General features: G+C 47.1%; 1 protein-coding gene across 4 annotated transcripts in view; it reads right to left on the bottom strand.

Annotated features, from left to right (window-relative positions):
* Nucleotides 1–5,962, bottom strand: part of LOC140396383 (uncharacterized) — a 176,744-nt gene extending 170,782 nt beyond the window's left edge. The window contains exon 1 of one of the 4 annotated variants that reach the window (XM_072484962.1): nucleotides 5,776–5,962. In XM_072484962.1, coding sequence (XP_072341063.1) covers nucleotides 5,776–5,851 — 76 coding nt within the window. In that variant the 5' untranslated portion in view covers nucleotides 5,852–5,962. The remainder of the gene's footprint in view (nucleotides 1–5,775) is intronic. The other 3 variants (XM_072484964.1, XM_072484963.1, XM_072484965.1) reach the window with 3 other exon arrangements.
* Between the last annotated feature and the right edge of the window lie 12,542 nt (nucleotides 5,963–18,504).

The raw sequence follows: 18,504 nt of genomic DNA, 5'->3' as shown, positions 1-18,504 counted from the left end.
ACAATCTATTAAAAGTTGTGGGTCAGGTGAAGTCTATGATACACTTTGGGGTTCTCTAAACCCGGGCCGGATACAGCAGTCCAAACTTAACCTTCTTCTTGAAAAGGTTCGATTTTATCTGGTTGAACCCTGCTTTTCTCCTGGCCACATCCGCCGTCAGATTCGGATATACACGCAGGATGCTGTTCTCGCATTTACAGCACAGTGTCTGCCTGGCCCACCGTAGGATTCACTCCTTTTCCAGGTACCTGTGGAGTCTCACCACCATTGCTCTTGGAGGGTCACCTACACACAGCTTTCTCGCTCGCGCTCTGTGCGCCCTGTCCACCTCCAAGGGTCAGGTGAAAGTTCCCTCCCCCAGTAACTTCTCAAACATACCCGCTATGTATGCCCCTGCATCCGTTCCTTCGGATCCCACCCAGAGACCCACGATTCTCGGGTTCTGCTGGTGGGACCTGTTCTCTTGATCCTCCACCTTTTCCTGAAGCCTTTTCTGTTTGACTCTCAACACCCCCACCTCCAACTCACCTGCAGCTTGGTGTTCCTCCTGCTCAGTCAGTGCCTTCTCAACTTTCTGGATCGCCCAATCTTGAGCATTCAGGCGGAGTTCCAGCCGCGCAATCGATTCCTTAAATCGGGTCCAAGCATTCCTGTTTCTGCTTGGCGAAGCCCTCCTGTATGAACTGCATCAGCTGCTCCGTTGACCGCTGGGTTGTCGAGCCAGAACTCCGATCGTCCGCTATGCTTTCTCCCGCTGCAGCCTCAGCCCAAGCCTTCTCTGTTCTCCCATTTCTTCCTTTGCGAGCACTCCTGGTCCACCTCTTCATGAACTGATGTAGGATTCCTCGTCACAGTTGCATCCAACATCAATTTTCCAAATCAGATCAGACAAAAATAAAAAATAAAAAAAATAAAAATCGGGGGAAAACGTCCAAAGTTCCGACTTGAGCGTGAGCCACCAAATGTGCGACCTACTCCTTCATAGCCGCCACTGGAAGTCCATCTCTGCCTTCCTGAGGCAGCGAGAGGTGTATACAGAATCAATGTGAGGGTGGCAAGCTTGTGTGATGCGTTGGGCTGAGTTCACCACACTCTGCAGTTTCTTGCGATCTTGGACCGAGCAGTTGCCATTCCAAGCTGTGATGCAGGCGGGCAGGATGCTCTCTATGGCACATCCAATCAACAACCCAGGATGTTGATCCAGGTGGATCCAGAGACAGTAATGCTGTAGCCATTTAAAATGGCTAACTCCCGATTCAAAATGGCGAACGGCAAAGGCTGATGGGAAAGTCAGCCAACAGGACAAAAACGAGCAGCTGCAGGTTGAGTGTGTATTTACCTCTGGAAAGGCCAGACAAGATCGATACCAGCAACCATCAGCATAACAAAACACCAGCCATCTGCATACTAATGAGCAATCCCCAGGAACAATAAGCAACATTTAGACACAAAGCAAAACCAGACTCTTCGGTGCCAGCAGAAGCCTACACAAAAGGAGGTGAACGACCACCTCAAGACCACCCATCGATCAGGGAACCGCTCCAGCATTGGAGAAAACCGAACCAAGTGATTGGGACAAAGTCCAATCACTTGGGACCAGGTACAGGGTCCGCCCGAAAGGCGGGAAGCCCCTGGGGACTATAAGAATTGAGCCCCAAGTTCAAGGCGCTCTCTTCCACCTCTCTTCAACCGCATCCAGCTCTCTTAACTCTTCAACAGCCGCTCAAAACTGTAAGTCTTACTTCAACGCTCGCTACGAGATAGGCACTCCTAGCTACCAATCTGTACCAACTTCGAATCCCACAGGCTCAGAACCCGAACGAAAGGCCATTCGTTTCCCTGACCTGGTGGGCCAGTTCCAAGTTAAGTATTGGCCTGTTAACTGTAGAAGTAGCTTAGACATAGAATTTATGCACGAGCAGTGATTATGGTGTATAATAAATGTGCTTTGATTTAAATCTTACTAAGCGGTGTATTGGATTATTGATCATTACTCGGACTTGAACCACGTGGCGGTATCATAAGGATACCTGACGACTCAAGAGCAAAGGGAATAAAACAGAGCAATTGAACGAAGGCAAAGTTAGCAACATTGCTACTGAATGCCAAGAGGCAATGATTAGGGGGCAGCACAGTGGCGCAGTGAGTTAGCCTTGCTGCCTCACAGCTCCGAGGTCCCAGGTTCGATCTCGGCTCTGGGTCACTGTCCGTGTGGAGTTTGCACATTCTCCCAGTGTTTGCGTGGTTTTCGCCCCCATAACCCAAAGATGTGCAGGCTAGATGGATTGGCCATGCTAAATTGCCCCTTAATTGAAAAAAAAGTTAATTGTGTGCACTGAATTTAAAAAAAAGGCGATGATTAGATTCTCTCTTACTGGAGCTAGTCATTGCCTAGTACTTGTGTGGTGCGAATGTTACTTGCTACACGTCAGCCCAAACCTGGATACTGTCCAGATCTTGCTGCATTTGGACATGGGCCGCTTTAGTATCGGAGAGCAAATGGTGCTGAACATCCCCACTTCTGACTTTATGATGGAAGGAAGCTCATTGATGAAACAGCTGAAGATGATTGGGCCTATGATACTACCTAAAATGTAGCGATGTCCTGAAGCCAAGATGACAGATCTCCAACAACCACAACAATCTTCCTTTGTGTTGGGTCTGACTTCAACCAGCACTCCCAGAGTCCCATTGGGACCAGTTTTACTCAGGCTCCTTAATGCCACACTTGATCAAATGTGGCAATGATGTCAAGGACAGTTACTCTCACCTCGGGAGTTCAGCTTTTTGTCCATGTTTTAACCAAGGTTGTAATGATGTCAGGACTGAGCAACCCTTGTGGAACTCAAACTGAGCATCAGTGAGCAGGTTATTTTGAAGTAAATGCCACTTAACAGCTGATGACCCCTTCCATCAGTTTACTGACAATGATGGAAACGGTTTTAATAGTATTGCTTCCCATATCACAATTTACCTATCGTTTTATTCAATTACCTACCACACACCAAATATTTGCATTTACAATGCACCTATCACACCTCTCAGAAGTTTCACACAAGTTATTTTGAAGGAACCCATACAGGCAAAGATGGAAAATATTAAATTTATTTTACTGTTGAAAAGGTTGGGCAGCTTGAATCAGTAAATTGATTATTAGCTTTTAGAAAATTATGAAAGTCTTTCTACTGTGGTTTGCTTTCCCACCCCTTTTCAGAACACTAACAGAAGAATTGCCAAAGCAAGGTGATGCTTTTGGCAGACTTCAAATATCAGTCTAGTAACAAAGAGGGGTAAGTCAGTGTACTAAACAAAGTTTATAAGGATGTATAGGCCTGCCAACTGTGCTCAATGCATGCAAAACTGTGTACACGTGATCTGCCAAGAAGCTCAGCCACTTTCACTTGAGCCGCCTTCAGAAGCTCCTGACCATCAGTGGCAGGACAGAATACCAGGCACTGAGATACTCAGCCAAACTGGAATTCCAATTACCCACATCATATTGAGACGGTCACAACTGCGTTGGGGCTGGTTATGTTGCCAGAATACCCGACACTCACTCACTTTCGTCAGTTTGAGGTGGTCAAAGGAAGCGCTAAGAGATCACTCTTAAGGCTTAACCCAAGAGTCTTACTATTGTGTCCGAGTCCTGGGAGAAGCTCATCCAGGATTGCTGTGACCAAATAAATAAAAGCAGTGCAACCTCCTTAAGCAATTGCATACCAGAGGCAGAGAGAAAATACAAGTAGAGTAAATCCAAGCCAGCAGCTTGTCCAAAATTCAGTTGTCTGCAGCATCCTACCCTATTTTCAGCAGAATTTTCTACATGCAGATTGACCTTAGCAGTCACCTATGTACCCACCAGAACTTTATCAAAAACTCCAAACTGATGAATATGGTCAATTTCACCTCATGAATAAGGCTTTCACCAATCTCTCAGGAGTCTAGAGCAGAGAGAAGATTGAACCAGAACCTAAAATCTAACATTGGTTCATATTTCAATATCACACTTTAGCTTGCTCCAGTCAGATTTGCGAACTGACATTGTAAATATCGCCCTTGCCTTGGGCACCATTGTCTTCCTTATTAGATAGACTTCACTGTTTCCTTAAAAACTCACCCTCAAACCACCCATTCTCTCCAACCAACACCCTACTTTTAACCTTCCAAACTGCAAAGTTTCATAAATGTGTTATTGATTCCCAAATGCCTTGCTCAAATCCCTCAATAATGATATCCATCCTTGCATCCACCCCCTCCATAGTTCATCACCAAAATGGCACAAACATCATAAGCCATATTGAGCTACAACAATTGGTTTCTCCATTGTGTCCGACACATTTTACCATCCTCTTTCTCACAGACATCCACTTTTGGAGAGGGGGGGGGGTGCTGGGCTGTCACACGGTCCCATTTTTACCAATCTAAGCATAGCCATAGCATCTCCAGAAAAAAGACCGTTTCCCATTCCTGCCTCACCACCTGTGCAGTATCCCAACGTTCTAACCTTACACACCTTCTCTGCTTCATCTACATTCGTATAGTGGGTCAGCCACCCTCTGCTGATGACACTTGCCCCTACCTGCCATGACCAAACAAAAACATCAAACTTCTCCTACACTGTTTAAAAAAAACAAAAAACAATTTTTATTAAAGGTTTTCATAAAATATCAATAACAAAATGAGAAAGAAAAAAGAACCCAACAGGGGTAAGTACAAAACACAATTTAAAAAAGCAACCCCCCAAACCCCTTCCCCCCCATACCTAAATAATAAATTAACATTAACACCCCAACTTAAGACAACAGGTGTATACACCCCCTCAGACCCTTCCAGTGTAAATAACATAAACAAAAATAAAGTAACCCCCCCCCGCTGCCATTGACCAATGTCTAGCGTTCTGCCAGAAAGTCTAAGAACGGTTGCCACCGCCTAAAGAATCCTTGTACCGACCCTCTCAAGGTGAATTTCACCCTCTCCAATTTAATGAACCCTGCCATATCGCTGATCCAGGGTTCCACACTTGGGGGCCTCGTATCTTTCCACTGAAGGAGAATCCTCCACCGGGCTACCAGGGACGCAAAGGCCAGAGTTCCCCTACACTGTTGAACATCTCTGCCTTGCCACCTTTCATTCACCTTCATTAAAAGGCTTCTTAGAGCTTTGAGTCACTGTTTCCAACTTTTTCTCAGCTCAGCACTCAGTTTCTATTTCCCATCTATGAAACTGCTTTTGTTTTAGTGGAAGTTTGTGTTAGTGGGATTTCCAGATGCTTATTTCCTTAAAGTCAAGCCCACATCACGCAAACTGAATGAAATCGCGTCCAGAAATCTGCAAGAGCAAACAACAGGTCCATTAATTGGACCCCGAAATGTGTTCCATCACGCATGTTCTTCACTTTTAAAACAATTAATATTGGTCAGACCAGACACTCAGATTAAAATACCAAACTGGCTGATTCAGAATAATTTACAAAAACAAGTAGCAACAGCTATTATGAGTTAATTAACAGAGCCTTTGAACCAGATGACAATACTTTTCTTTTGTGCGTACATTCCTATTCCAAACCAGCCCCTACTGCCCGAAAGTGCAGCGGAAATCGATTCATTGAAAGGGAAAATACTTAAAAAAGGAAAAGTTGAAGGGCCGTAGAGAAAATCAATGGAGGTTATGGGACTGATTGGAAAACTCCTCCAAGGAGCCAACAGAGGCAGGATGGGCCAAGTTGCCTCTTCCTGCCCCGTATGACTACTTCACCCAGCCACCCGAGCTTCTTACCAGAGCAGAGGCCATGACGCTCAAAGGAGCCTAAGTCAGTGAGGAATGTCAAAACAGCTTCCAAACCTCCATCCATCCCCAACTCGCGACATCCGGCGGCGACTCACAACAACCATCACCCACCCCGCGGCAGCGGCGTTAGAGAGAATAACGGTGATCCGCCATTTAACAGGAAAACTCCCCTCCACGCATGCGCGCCTCCCTGCCCCACCCCGCCCCGCCCTCTTCCCTTCGCGCAAGCGTCTGTTCCCCATCTCGCGCGCGCTCCGGACTGCGCACGCGCATCTCTCCGCCCTGCTACCGGAGCGCGAGCCAGAGCGTCTTTGAATTCCTGAAGACGTTGCTGCCGTTTGGCCGGCGCCTGCGCGGGGACCGTGGCCTCTGGAAAGTTCGCTTCAGTTTCCCGCTTGACTTGATGTTGTTACAGGGAAATACAGTTACATAGGAGCAGAAATCCGCAGAAAAAAGTTTTGACATTTTATGCACACACACAGACACATACATATAAATAGCATTCGACGCTGGAAAGGAAGGGAGTTAAAGGAAAGAAAGGTGAGCGTTTTTCTTTAAATCAGGAATTGCTGGTGCTAATAAATGACCAGTTAGCTAGAAAGGGACAGTGCATTAAGGTATATTTATATATTTTTAGAGTTTGCCTTGACTGTTTTGCAGCTTTTGGAGTTTGAAGTTGCAGTGATAGTCCTATATTCATTCTCCCAGTAAATAGAGTACTTTCACCGCCGTAAGGGATGCTGGGATTGTGCGCCGCCCATTGATTCTTCCAGTTAGAATAGAATCCCGGGGGCAGCACGGTGGCGCAGTGGTTAGCACTGCTACCTCACGGCGCCGAGGTCCCGGGTTCAATCCCAGCCCTGGGTCACTGTCCCTGTGTAGTTTGCACATTCTCCCCGTGTCTGCGTGGGTTTCACCCCCACAACCCAAAGATGTGCAGGATAGGTGAATTGGCCACACTAAATTGCCCCTTAATTGGAAAAAAATAATTGGGTACTCTAAATTTAAAAAAAAGAGAATAGAATCCCTACGTTGCAGAAGGAGGCCATTCAGCCCATCGAGTCTGCACCAACCCTCTGAAAGAGCACCTTATCGAGGCCCTATCTCCGTTAGCCCACCTAACCTGCACATCTTTGGACACAAAGGGACAATTTAACATGGCCAATCCATCTAACCTGCACATCTTTGGACACTAGGGGGCAATTTATAATGGCCAATCCACCTAACCTGCACATTTTTGGTCTGTGGAAGGAAACCGGCGCACCTGGAGAAAACCCACACAGACATGGGAAGAAAGTGCAAACCCCACACAAACAGTCACCCAAGGTTGGAATTGCCCGCATCCCTGGCAGCAGTGCTAACCACCATGCCACCCAATGTGGGCTTGGGTAGGGTGCTCTTTCCAAGAGCCAGTGCAGACGTGATGTGCCGAATGGCCTCATTCTGCACTGTAAATTCCATGATCCAATGTCTGGCGAGGCAGAGCAGAGAAAGTAAGACTTTTGCTGACATAGCGCATCTTGCAAACATATGACTATGAAAGTTTCGGGGTTTGCATTATTACACAAATCTGCATTAGATTCTGGTCCATCAAAGTCTCGATTTAAAAAGAACAAAAATTTCATCCATAGAAACCCTACATCCTGGTGAGCAAACTCCTCCATCCCTCCCTGTAAACTTCTCCAGGACCTCTTGTGTTCCTCCAACATCTCATGCATCCCCAATTCCTTTGTCTCAATGTTAACATACATGCCTTCAGCCACCTAAACCATGAAGTCTGGAATTCTCTCCCTCAAGTTCTCTGTCTCTCCCCTACTTCAAAACCTACACTATCAACTAAACGTTTGGACATCTGTCCTCATGTATTCTTCAATTTCCTCTCAATTTTTGTTCGACTATCCTTCTGTGAAGCACCTTGGGACATTAGGCGCACAGTATAAATGCAAGTTATTGTGTTTGCTGGGTACCAAAGAATCTGTAGGCCTGAAAACATGCCCCAAACCAAAGCACTATCTTGTGTGAAGCTATGTCTTCCTTGGTTGGGATGTTCATCCGTAGATATACAAATGAGTGAGTAGTTTAAATTCTAAACAGAGGCAGCACAGAGATATAATTGGTTCCCATAGAATCAGAATATTGACAAAATGTGAGTATTATATTTCTAATTAGTTGAGAGTGACAGACTGCAGAATCAAGTATATAAATTTGGATTTTACGTATGGAAGGTGTTCCCAAATTGGGCTCCGTGAAAGGTCTCTAGGTGGTCCCCGGAATTGGCGGCTGACACATAACCGGCAATTGACCAATTTCAAAAACAACTACTTCAATAAAATAGGTCGATCAGAGCAATTCATCTTGGAGCTGAGAGGCTTTTCTCTGGTTGGTCCATTTGATTTACACAAACTCGCTGTGTGGTAAAGCCCGCAGCCAACAGAAATGATTGATGCTGAGAATGGATCAGGCAGTAAAAGAGGGGAGGATGATTGGTGAGAATCATAGAATTTACAGTACTGAAGGAGGCCGTTCGGCCCATCAAGTCTGCACTGGCACTTTGAAAGAGCGCCCACGCCTCCACCCTAGCCCTGTAACCCAGTAACCCCACCTACCCTTTTTGGACACTAAGGGACAATTTAACATCGCCAATCCACCTAACCTCCGCACATCTTTGGACACTAAGGGCAATTTATCATGGCCAATCCACCTAACCTGCACATCTTTGGACTGTGGGGGGAAACCGGAGCACCCAGAGAAAACTCATGCAGTCACGGGAAGAACGTGCAGACTCCACACAGACAGTGACGCAAGCCGAGAATCGAACCTGGGACCCTGGAGCTGTGAAGCAACTGTGCTAACCACTATGTTACCGTGCTGCCCACGGAGAGGCATGCATGAGATCGGGGGGTTTCAAACATAGAAACATACATAGAAAATAGAAGCAGGAAGAGTCCATTCGGCCCTTTGAACCTGCTCCTCCGTTCATTATGATCATAGCTGATGGTCAGGTTCAATACTCTGATCCAGCCTTCCCCCCCCAAAAACAAAATCCTCTGATCCCTTTAGCCCAAGAGGTATATCTGTAAATCCTTCTTGAAATTACACAATGTTTTGGCCTCAGCTACATTTTCTGGCAGTGAATTCCACAGATTCACCACTCTCTAGGTGAAGAAATATCTCCTCACCTCAGTCCTAAAAGGTTTACCCTTTATCCTCAAACTATGACCCTTATTTCTGGACTTCCCCGGCCATTGGGAACATTCTTTCTGAATCTACCCTGTCTAATCCTGTTAGACTTTTTTTGAGAAAATATTTTATTAAGGCATTTATAATTTTAACACTTTTAAACAGAAGAATCCAACAAAGACAAAAAACCCACAATGACACAGCTATCCCCCCACCCCACAAGCACAGACCCCAACCAACAGGTCCATATAAACACTCCGTCTCACGGCCCTGCCTTCATTGATTTTCCTACCCTTATTTGTCACTTCCATGCCTCCCCCCCCACCCACCCCCATTCTTACAGACTAATTTTCCTTAAATAAGTCTATGAACGGCTGCCACCTCCAAGCGAACCCCTGTAACGATCCCCTTAAGGCAAATTTGATTTTCTCCAATCTGAGAAACCCCGCTGTCGTGTTGGGTGTCCTGATACACAAATGAGCCAACACGGCTGTAGATGGTACAAATTGATTTTATTATGTTAACTAACAGATGCAACTAACTACAGACTTGGGTACATTCGCTACTAGCTAACCTATGGACCTAGCCCTATCACTAATGTTGCTGGGGCACTCAGCACATGGTCTATGTCTGAGTGTCACGCTGCAAGCTCTGTGTCCCGAGCTGTCTCCTACCAGAATGAGCGGGAACTCTCGTGTTCCCCCTTTTATAGTGCGTGTGCTCTTACTAGTAATTGTCTGCGACGTTGTGTGTGTGTCAAAACACAATCCATCAGAGTTAGCATAGTTTTATGAACAGTAAATCATGTTTGACTAATTTAGTAGAGTTCTTCAAAGATATAATAAGCCAAGTGGATAATGAGGATCCTGTAAATGTAGTATATCTGGGTTTCCGAAAGGCGTTTGATGAAGTGCCGCACAAAAATTAATGCACGTGGTACGATCACATGGGATTAGCGGTAATTTATTAGCTTGGATATAAGACTGGCTAACTGACAGAAGGCAAAGAGTCAGGATAAATGGGTCTTTTTCTGGTTGGCAAGATACAACTAGTGGGGTGCGGTCCTTGGGCCCAACTATTTACAATATATATTAATGACTTGGATACAGGGATAGCAGTGTTGCCAATCGGCACCGGAGACGCCAATAATGTTGCTCTTTTTAATGAGTGGAATACTATCCCACCAGCGTCACCAATAATGTTGCCAGTCTGCACCGGAGACGCCAATAATGTTGCTCTTTTTAATGAGTGGAATACTATCCCACCAGCGTCACCAATAATGTTGCCAGTCTGCACCGGAGACGCCAATAATGTTGCTCTTTTTAATGAGTGGAATACTATCCCACCAGCGTCACCAATAATGTTGCCAAATTCACTAGATGGCAGTTATTAATGATAATATTGCTTTTCAGAGTTGCAGGTATCAAATGATACCACCACAAGGCTTTACCGGATATCAATCAAAGACCAAACAACCAGTTAGTCAGTTCAAGTTCAAAAATAGTGTATTTACACACAAGGATTACTTCGACATGCAACATAAAACACTACAAGTTAAACTATACCTAACAACTACAATAACCTATACTTAACTTCAGGGCAACCGGCACTTTGCAGATGAACAAGGCCTTTGTTCGGATCTTGCGTGGCTGGGTGGAAGAAGTGGCTTCATTTCTGCTGGGCTCATCCGTCTGGTAGCAATTGTTGGTCTTGAACTTGTCTTCGGGTCGTAAGGCTACACTTGGTTTTAGGCGAAGGGCGGGGCCAAGAGAGACCGAACACTTGGCTGTGTCTCTTTTTATCCCTCTGGGATTTCGCGCTCTTTCGGGCGGTCCTTAGCTTTGGACCCAATAATTCGACAGGATTCGATCACTGCCTTCGATTTTGGCCAATAAAGGGGCGGGTGCCTTGATGGCTGGGCGTGACCTGAGTGGTCATTGACCTTAGCTGTTTGGGCTTTCTTAGCAAAGAGTGTGCGGCTGGTTAGTCTGCATCTGTATCGGTTACCTGAGTACTGTGGTCCTTTTGTTCTGGGGAAATGGGCCAGTAGAACGCAAACGAGCTGGGGGTTTCGATCACGTCTAGCTATCTGGGTTGCAAATACACACACAGCCCGGAGTGTGTCTGAGTCCCTGGGTTGGCCATAATTCCCATGGTCCTTTGCAGGTGGCCATCCCAGATGGCTACATCCTGTCCTCTTGATCCTGAATGCGAAGCGTGGTGGGTCACACTGTTGATCCCTCATCCGTCTTTGGTGTGCCAGTTACCCTTGGTCAAGGACAGGTTCTGCACTACTCTGTCCTATGTTTTGGAGCATTTACCTAAGTTTTATTAAAACATCATACATACATCATCTCTAAGGGATCACTATAAAACATTCGACTATTACGCATTTAACTTATTCGCACAAGGGAATATCTAACTATCACTATCTAAGCTACTCTTATGCTGCTGGCAGATACAAAAAGGAACTTGTGTACAATACAACATTTTTAAACCAACGGCAGCATCACATTTCTATTTAACTTTACGTTACAGAGGTGTACAATCTTTATTTTTATCGGTGGTTACATTGTTTGTTGGGTTGGGTGAATTCCGAAGAAGGGGGCTGGGAGTGTATATATCGGGGAGCGGGAGGCTCTTTTTCGCCATTTGCGGAGTCTAAGTGTCTGGATGACACTGCAGATTATCGCTATCACCAGAAGGGCCTCTACTGTACATGAAAGGGAATACCATTTAACAATGTTTTCGCACCAAGTGGGGGTATCAGTATTTATCTCTATGTGTGGTGTGGTGTCTGTGCTAGGGGTATCATGTTGTGTGGTCATGTTCGGGGCTGGTGTGCAGGGTACAGATGCTTGTAACGCACGCAGTTGTAGGAGTCCAGCGATGATCACAATGTAGGTCATCATTCCTCTCTTCATCTTGTCTTCTGTTCTTCGTATATTACTGGGAGTGCAAGCATAATACCTGTAATTATCGATGGTTAACATCTTGTTTTGTTTGCCTTTCTCTTCTTAACTTCAATTACCCATTAGAATCGTCACCATGTGTGACCTCCTCATTCTTTTTTTTTTAAATACCATTTTGGAGAGACAAGAAATGCAAATTTTTAAAGTACAGAGACTCGCGCAGCTTGTGGTCAATGATTGGAGTGGGCGGACAATTTCTTCGACCAGTCTTTCTTAAATCACAACCATGGGAGGTTGAGGCTGATCTTAGCCGAATTTTAGGGCGGCCAGTTTTATAAAGTTTCTTCGTCCCAGGGTCCCGAGGTAGTTCGCGTATAGCAGCATATATGTGGCAACCAAGTGTGTCAAACATGTAAATAGCAGGTGGGGAAGCGACCAAAGAGTCACAGAAGGTAAAGAGTTGAGTGTACAGACTGGCAAAAGGCATTCTTTAAACCATAATAAGAGCAGAGAAGAGAAAACTAAGACCTGCCAAAGACAGTGAAAAGTGTAAATAACTATTCCGGAGTACTCGACGTGATGGGAACATGAGGTACATGTGGGGCGAGAATGGGTGGGATTCCCAGGTAGGGCAGTGATCAGTGCCATTGCTCCACTACCCGAGCTTAACTAACCGGATGCATTTGGGGTCCTCAGGCAGGGCGGGGATTAGTGCAGGTGCTCCCTACCTGGGTGACCAAACGAGTGTGAAGAATTTGTAACATATGTGAGATCAGAAGAGTAAACTGTATCAAGAAATTTTGTGTCTGGCCGACATTAATTAAAACCATGTAGCAATATGAAAGAAAAGAGAAAATAAAAGGTGGGCAGGCTTCATCAGTAAGTAGGACACCTTAATTCTTATGCGGCTCCTTTTTCTCATCATCTGGACACCTCAGGGTTCTGTATCGAAAAGCGTTGTAAAAGGGTTACCGTAACGGGAGTCAGACTCGAAATCGTCACCATCTCCCGATTGTCAGACTCCTGTCTGCTGTTTTTGAGCCGTGGCCGCATGGACCGTCGTGGAATCCGAATCGTCATGTCTTACCAATGTCATGTGAGAGTACCTTTAAGAAATGGGTGTTTATAAATGGGTGTGTATATAAATATCTGTAGTGAGAGTACCTTTAAGAAATGGGTGTTTATTACTGCAGTGATGTCAGAGAGTGGGTGGAGCTGGGCTGTCTGACAGCTTTTTACTTTTCTTTTTGAGTAGGCCGCAGGGTGTGTTTTAGTTTCGAATTCAGAGCTGGATAGCTGCAGTCACTGCCAGAAGGTGTATGAATCTCTCTCTGTAATCTAAAGACTGTAAATCGATCCTGGTGATATAAAACTAATAACAGTAGTGACTTCAACCTGATGTGCTTCTGGTAAAAGGTGTTTTAAGTGGTATGGATGTTAAAAGGAAAGCTTAAAGGATTACTTAGTGTTGTATTCTTTGGGGGTTGTATTTGAATTAATGGTTGCTAAGATGTTCACTATGTTTTAAAAAGGTTAACTTGAGTTCATGGAATAAACATTGTTTTGCTTTTAAAAAATACTTTTCCATTTCTGTTGTACCACACCTGTAGCGTGGGCCGTGTGCTCCCCATACCACAATCCATTAAAAGTTGTGGGTCAGGTGAACTCCATGATACATTTTGGGGTTCTCAAATTCCTGGCCCATAACAAATTGGGGGCTCGACAGGGATTAAAGTCTATCTATTGGATTGGTTTAGTGAACTTAAATACAGTGAGGGGTGAGCATATTGTGGTTTCTTTTCAGGTGTGGTATTTTAGTTTAGGTGGGGAGTGTGTTCTGGACAATGGCTCTTTCCGAGGCTCTGAAGTTTTTGGGGGTGGAGACGATCACACGCAGTACCTTACGGACAGAGAGTAAAAGCAGACTTTTAGATTTGGCAAAAACATTGCAGTTAACATTACCTGACAAAATGAGAAAAGATGAGGTAATTATGGCGGTGGCTAAGCATTTAAAGTTGCCTGAGATACAGTTTGGCTCATTGGAAATGGCAACAATTCAATTACAACTTAAACGAATGGAACATGAGAAAGAATTAAAGCAGCTTGAATACGAAAGAGAGGAAAGAGAAAGAGATGGAGCGGAATGAGATTGAGAGAGGGAGGAAAAAGAAAAGGAGAGAGAAGAAAGGAGAAAAGAAAGAATAGCCCTAGCAGAACAAAAAGAAAGAGAAAGGGAGATACAGATCAGGGAAAAAGATAAAGAGAAAGAGTTTGAACTTCAGAAAATGGCCATGAAACATGACAGTCAGTTCAAATTGGCAGACGTAAAAGGAAACGTACAATTGGATGATAGTGATGAGGATAGTGAGAAAGAGCGTCAAAGTCAAAGGCTTGGTGGGGATCTATTTAACTATCTCCACGGTTAGAAGAGAAAGAGGTAGAAGCCTTTTTCATTTCATTTGAGAAGGTGGCTAAACAAATGAAATGGCGACAGGACATGTGGGTATTACAAAGCTGGTAGGTAGAGCTAGTGAAGTGTTTGCAACACTACCGGAGGAGATATCTGGGACGTATGAGGAGGTGCGCTGCAGGAACCCCCTCCTTACCCTCGGGGTCTTCCCTGCCCACACAAAACTCATAACGCTCCTGTCTATTTTCTTGAAAAAGGCCTTCGTGATCAGAATGGGGAGACATTGAAACACGAAAAGAAACCTTGGGAGAACCATCATTTTTACCGCCTGCACTCTGCCCGCCAGTGAGAGCGGCAGCATATCCCACCTCTTGAAATCCTCCTCCATCTGCTCCACCAGCCGCGTCAGATTAAGTTTGTGTAGAGTTCCCCAGCTCCTAGCTACCTGAATCCCCGAATATCAGAAGCTCCTTTCCACTCCCCTTAACGGCAGGGCGTCTATTCCTCTTCCCTGGTCCCCAGGGTGTATTACGAAAAGCTCACTCTTCCCCATATTTAGCCTGTATCCCGAAAAATCTCCAAACTCCCTCAATATCTGCATAACCTCTGTCATCCCCTCTACAGGATCCGCCACATATAGCAGTAGGTCATCTGCGTAGAGTGACACTCGATGTTCCTCTCCTCCTCTAACCACCCCCCCTCCATTTCTTAGAGTCTCTCAACGCTATGGCCAGTGGTTCAATTGCCAACGCGAACAGTAATGGGGACAGGGGGCACCCCTGCCTTGTTCCCCTATGTAACCGAAAATACTCCGATCTTTGCCGATTTGTGACTACACTTGCCACTGGGGCCCCATATAAGAGTCTGACCCAACTGACAAACCCCTCCCCGAACCCAAACCTCCTCAACACCTCCCATAGATACTCCCACTCTACCCTATCGAATGCCTTCTCTGCATCCATCGCCACCACTATCTCTGCCTCCCCCTCCGCTGGGGGCATCATTATCACCCCCAACAGCCGTCGCACGTTGACATTCAGTTGTCTCCCCTTTACAAATCCTGTCTGGTCTTCATGCACCACCGCCGGGACACAATCCTCCATCCTCATCGCCAGCACTTTTGCCAGCAGCTTGGCGTCTACATTTAGGAGTGAGATAAGCCTATATGACCCGCATTGCAGCGGATCTTTATCCCGCTTCAGGATTAGTCATATCGTCGCCTCCGACAGTGTTGGGGGTAGAGTCCCCCCTTCTCTGGCCTCGTTAAAGGTTCTCGCCAGCAGCGGGGCCAACAAGTCCACATATTTCCTGTAAAATTCTACCGGGAACCAGTCTGGTCCCGGGACCTTCCCTGCCTGCATATTCCCCAGCCCTTTAGTCACCTCATTCACCTCAATTGACGCCCCCAGACCTGCCACCTCCTGCTCCTCCACCCTCTGGAACCTTAGTTGGTCCAGAAACTTGCATTCCCTCTTTTCCCCCCGGGGGTTGGGACTTATATAGCCTCTCATAAAAGGTCTTAAACACCTCATTTACCTTTCCTGCTCTCCGCTCCGTAGTTCCCGTTTCATCCCTAACTCCCCCAATCTCCCTCGCCACTATCTTCTTGCGAAGTTGGTGGGTCAGCAGCCGGCTCGCCTTTTCCCCATACTCTTATCTCATCCCCTGTGCCTTCCTCCACTGTGCCTCTGCCTTTCCTGTGGTCAGCAGGTCAAACTCCGTCTGAAGTCTTCGCCTCTCTCTATATAGTCCTTCGTCCGGGGCCTCCGCATATCTTTTATCCACCCTCAAAATCTCCCCCACTAATTTCTCCCTTTCTTTGCCCTCTTGTTTCTCCTTGTAAGCTCTAATGGAGATCAACTCTCCTCTAACCACCGCCTTCAGCGCTTCCCATACTACCCCCCGCCTGGACCTCACCATCGTCATTGGCCTCCAGGTACCTCTCAATACATCCCCGCACCCTTCCACAGACCCCCTCATCCGCCAATAGTCCCACATCCAGTCGCCAGAGTGGGCGCTGCTCCCTCTCCTCTCCTAATTCCAGATCCACCCAGTGCGGGGCATGGTCTGAAACGGCTATGGCCGAGTACTTCGTTCCTGCCACCTTCGAGATCAGTGCCCTGCTCAAAACAAAGAAATCTATTCGGGAGTATACCTTGTGGACATGGGAGAAAAAGGAGAACTCTTTGGCCAACGGCCTAGCAAATCTCTACAGATCCACTCCCCCCATTTGCTCCATGAACCCCCTAAGCACCTTGGCCGCTGCCGGCCTTTTCCCGGTCCTGGATCTAGACTGGTCTAGCCCTGGATCCAGCACAGTATTGAAATCCCCCCCCATTACCAGGCTTCCCACCTCCAGGTCCGGGATACGTCCCAGCATCCGCTTCATAAATCCCGCGTCATCCCAGTTCGGGGCAGAACATTTACCAGCACGACCTCCTTTCCCCGCAATCTACCACTCACCATCACGTATCTACCCCCGTTATCCACCACTATATTCCTAGCCTCGAACGACACCCGTTTCCCCACCAATATCGCCACCCCCCTATTTTTCGCGTCCAACCCTGAATGGAACACCTGTCCCACCCATCCTTTCCTTAACCTAACCTGATCCGCCACCTTCAGATGCGTCTCCTGAAGCATGACTACATCCGCCTTCAGTCTTTTTAAGTGCCGAACACTCGGGCCCTCTTAATTGGCCCATTCAGGCCTCTCACATTCCACGTGATCAGCCGGATTGGGCCCCCCCCCCCCCCCGACTAGCCATCCCCTGTTCTAGGCCAGCCCCCCATCCGGGTCCTGCGCACCCACCCATCCCCCAGGCGGCGCCTTCCCGTCCCGACCACCTCTTCTCTTGCCAGCTCCCCCTCGCTCTCAGCAGCAGCAACCCAGTTGGCCCCCCCCCCGCGCTAGATCCCCATCTAGCATGGTTACTCCCCCCATGATGCTTCCGAATGTCCGCTAACTCTAACTGACCCCAGCTTCCCCCGTTCTTTCCTTGACACCCCCTGTGCGTGGAACTCTCTTCATTCCTGCGCCTATCTTCCCGCCATCATCTCCATAGCGCGGGAAAAACCCCGCGCTTTCCTATCGGCCCGGCCCCCTATGGCGCAGCTCCCCCATTCCCCCGAGGGGGCCTCAGCTCCCATTAGCGTATGGAGCATCGTGCTCACATAAGCCCCAACGCCAGCTCCCCCCATTCCTTCGGGGAGACCTAGAATCCGGAGGTTCTTCCTCCTCGAGCTGTTCTCCAGGGCTTCGAGCCTTTCGATACACCTCTTATGTAACGCCTCATGCGTCTCTATTTTTACCACAAGGCCCTGTATCTCATCCTCATTTTTGGCTGCCTTTGCCTTCACCCCACGGAGCTCTATCGCCTGGGCCTTTTGTGTTTCTTTCAGCCCATCGATTGCCAATAACATCGGCGCCAGCACCTCCTTCTTTAGTTCCTCCACACACCGTCGGAGGAATTCCTGCTGGTCCGGGCCCCATGTCATCTGGGCTCCATCCGCCGCCATCTTGCTTCTTCCTTCTCTTCTCTGCCGCTGCTCCAGAGGATCCTTCGCAATCTGGCCACTGCCACTGGTCCTTTCCATACACACCCGGGGGACACACCTTCCTTCGTCACCCCACACTGGGTTTGGTCTGAAAAAATTTCCGTTGGGGCTCCCGAAAAGAGCCCAAAAGTCCGTTAGAACGGGAGCTGGCGAAACGTGCGGCTTAGCAGTGCATCGCCGCAACCGGAAGTCTCCACTGTTGCTCCTTCTAATGTAGCCCTGTCCCCCTCCCCTAACCTCGGGTACTCCAACCCATCTTGAAATTCCTGCATCTCACGGTCTCCCCCAGGTGGCTCTGACCTGTACAACCTTTCATGAAACTCCTCAAAAACCTTGTTAATCAGATCCAGAGCCACCACCAACTTCCTTGCCCTATCCCTCACCTGAAGAATTTCCCTTGCCACTGCTTACCTCTGGAGCTGACCTGCTAACATACTTATCTCCATGTTCATAAACTGCACCCCTTGCTCGTCTCAGTTGGCGCACCGACGTCCTGGTAGACAGTTGGTCGAAGCTCGCCTGTAGTTCCTTCCTCTTTTCCAGCTTTGCTCGGTCCCCATCCTCTGCATAACTCCTATCTCCTTCCAACATCTCATCTATTACCCTCTGCCACTCCAACCTCTCCTCTTTGTCCACCCTGGCATTAAACAAAATTCCC

This window comes from Scyliorhinus torazame, chromosome 19 (assembly GCF_047496885.1).
Source record: "Scyliorhinus torazame isolate Kashiwa2021f chromosome 19, sScyTor2.1, whole genome shotgun sequence".
Classification (NCBI taxonomy): domain Eukaryota; kingdom Metazoa; phylum Chordata; class Chondrichthyes; order Carcharhiniformes; family Scyliorhinidae; genus Scyliorhinus; species Scyliorhinus torazame.
Note: the sequence above shows the minus strand (reverse complement) of the source record. Positions and strands in the feature narration are given on the sequence as shown.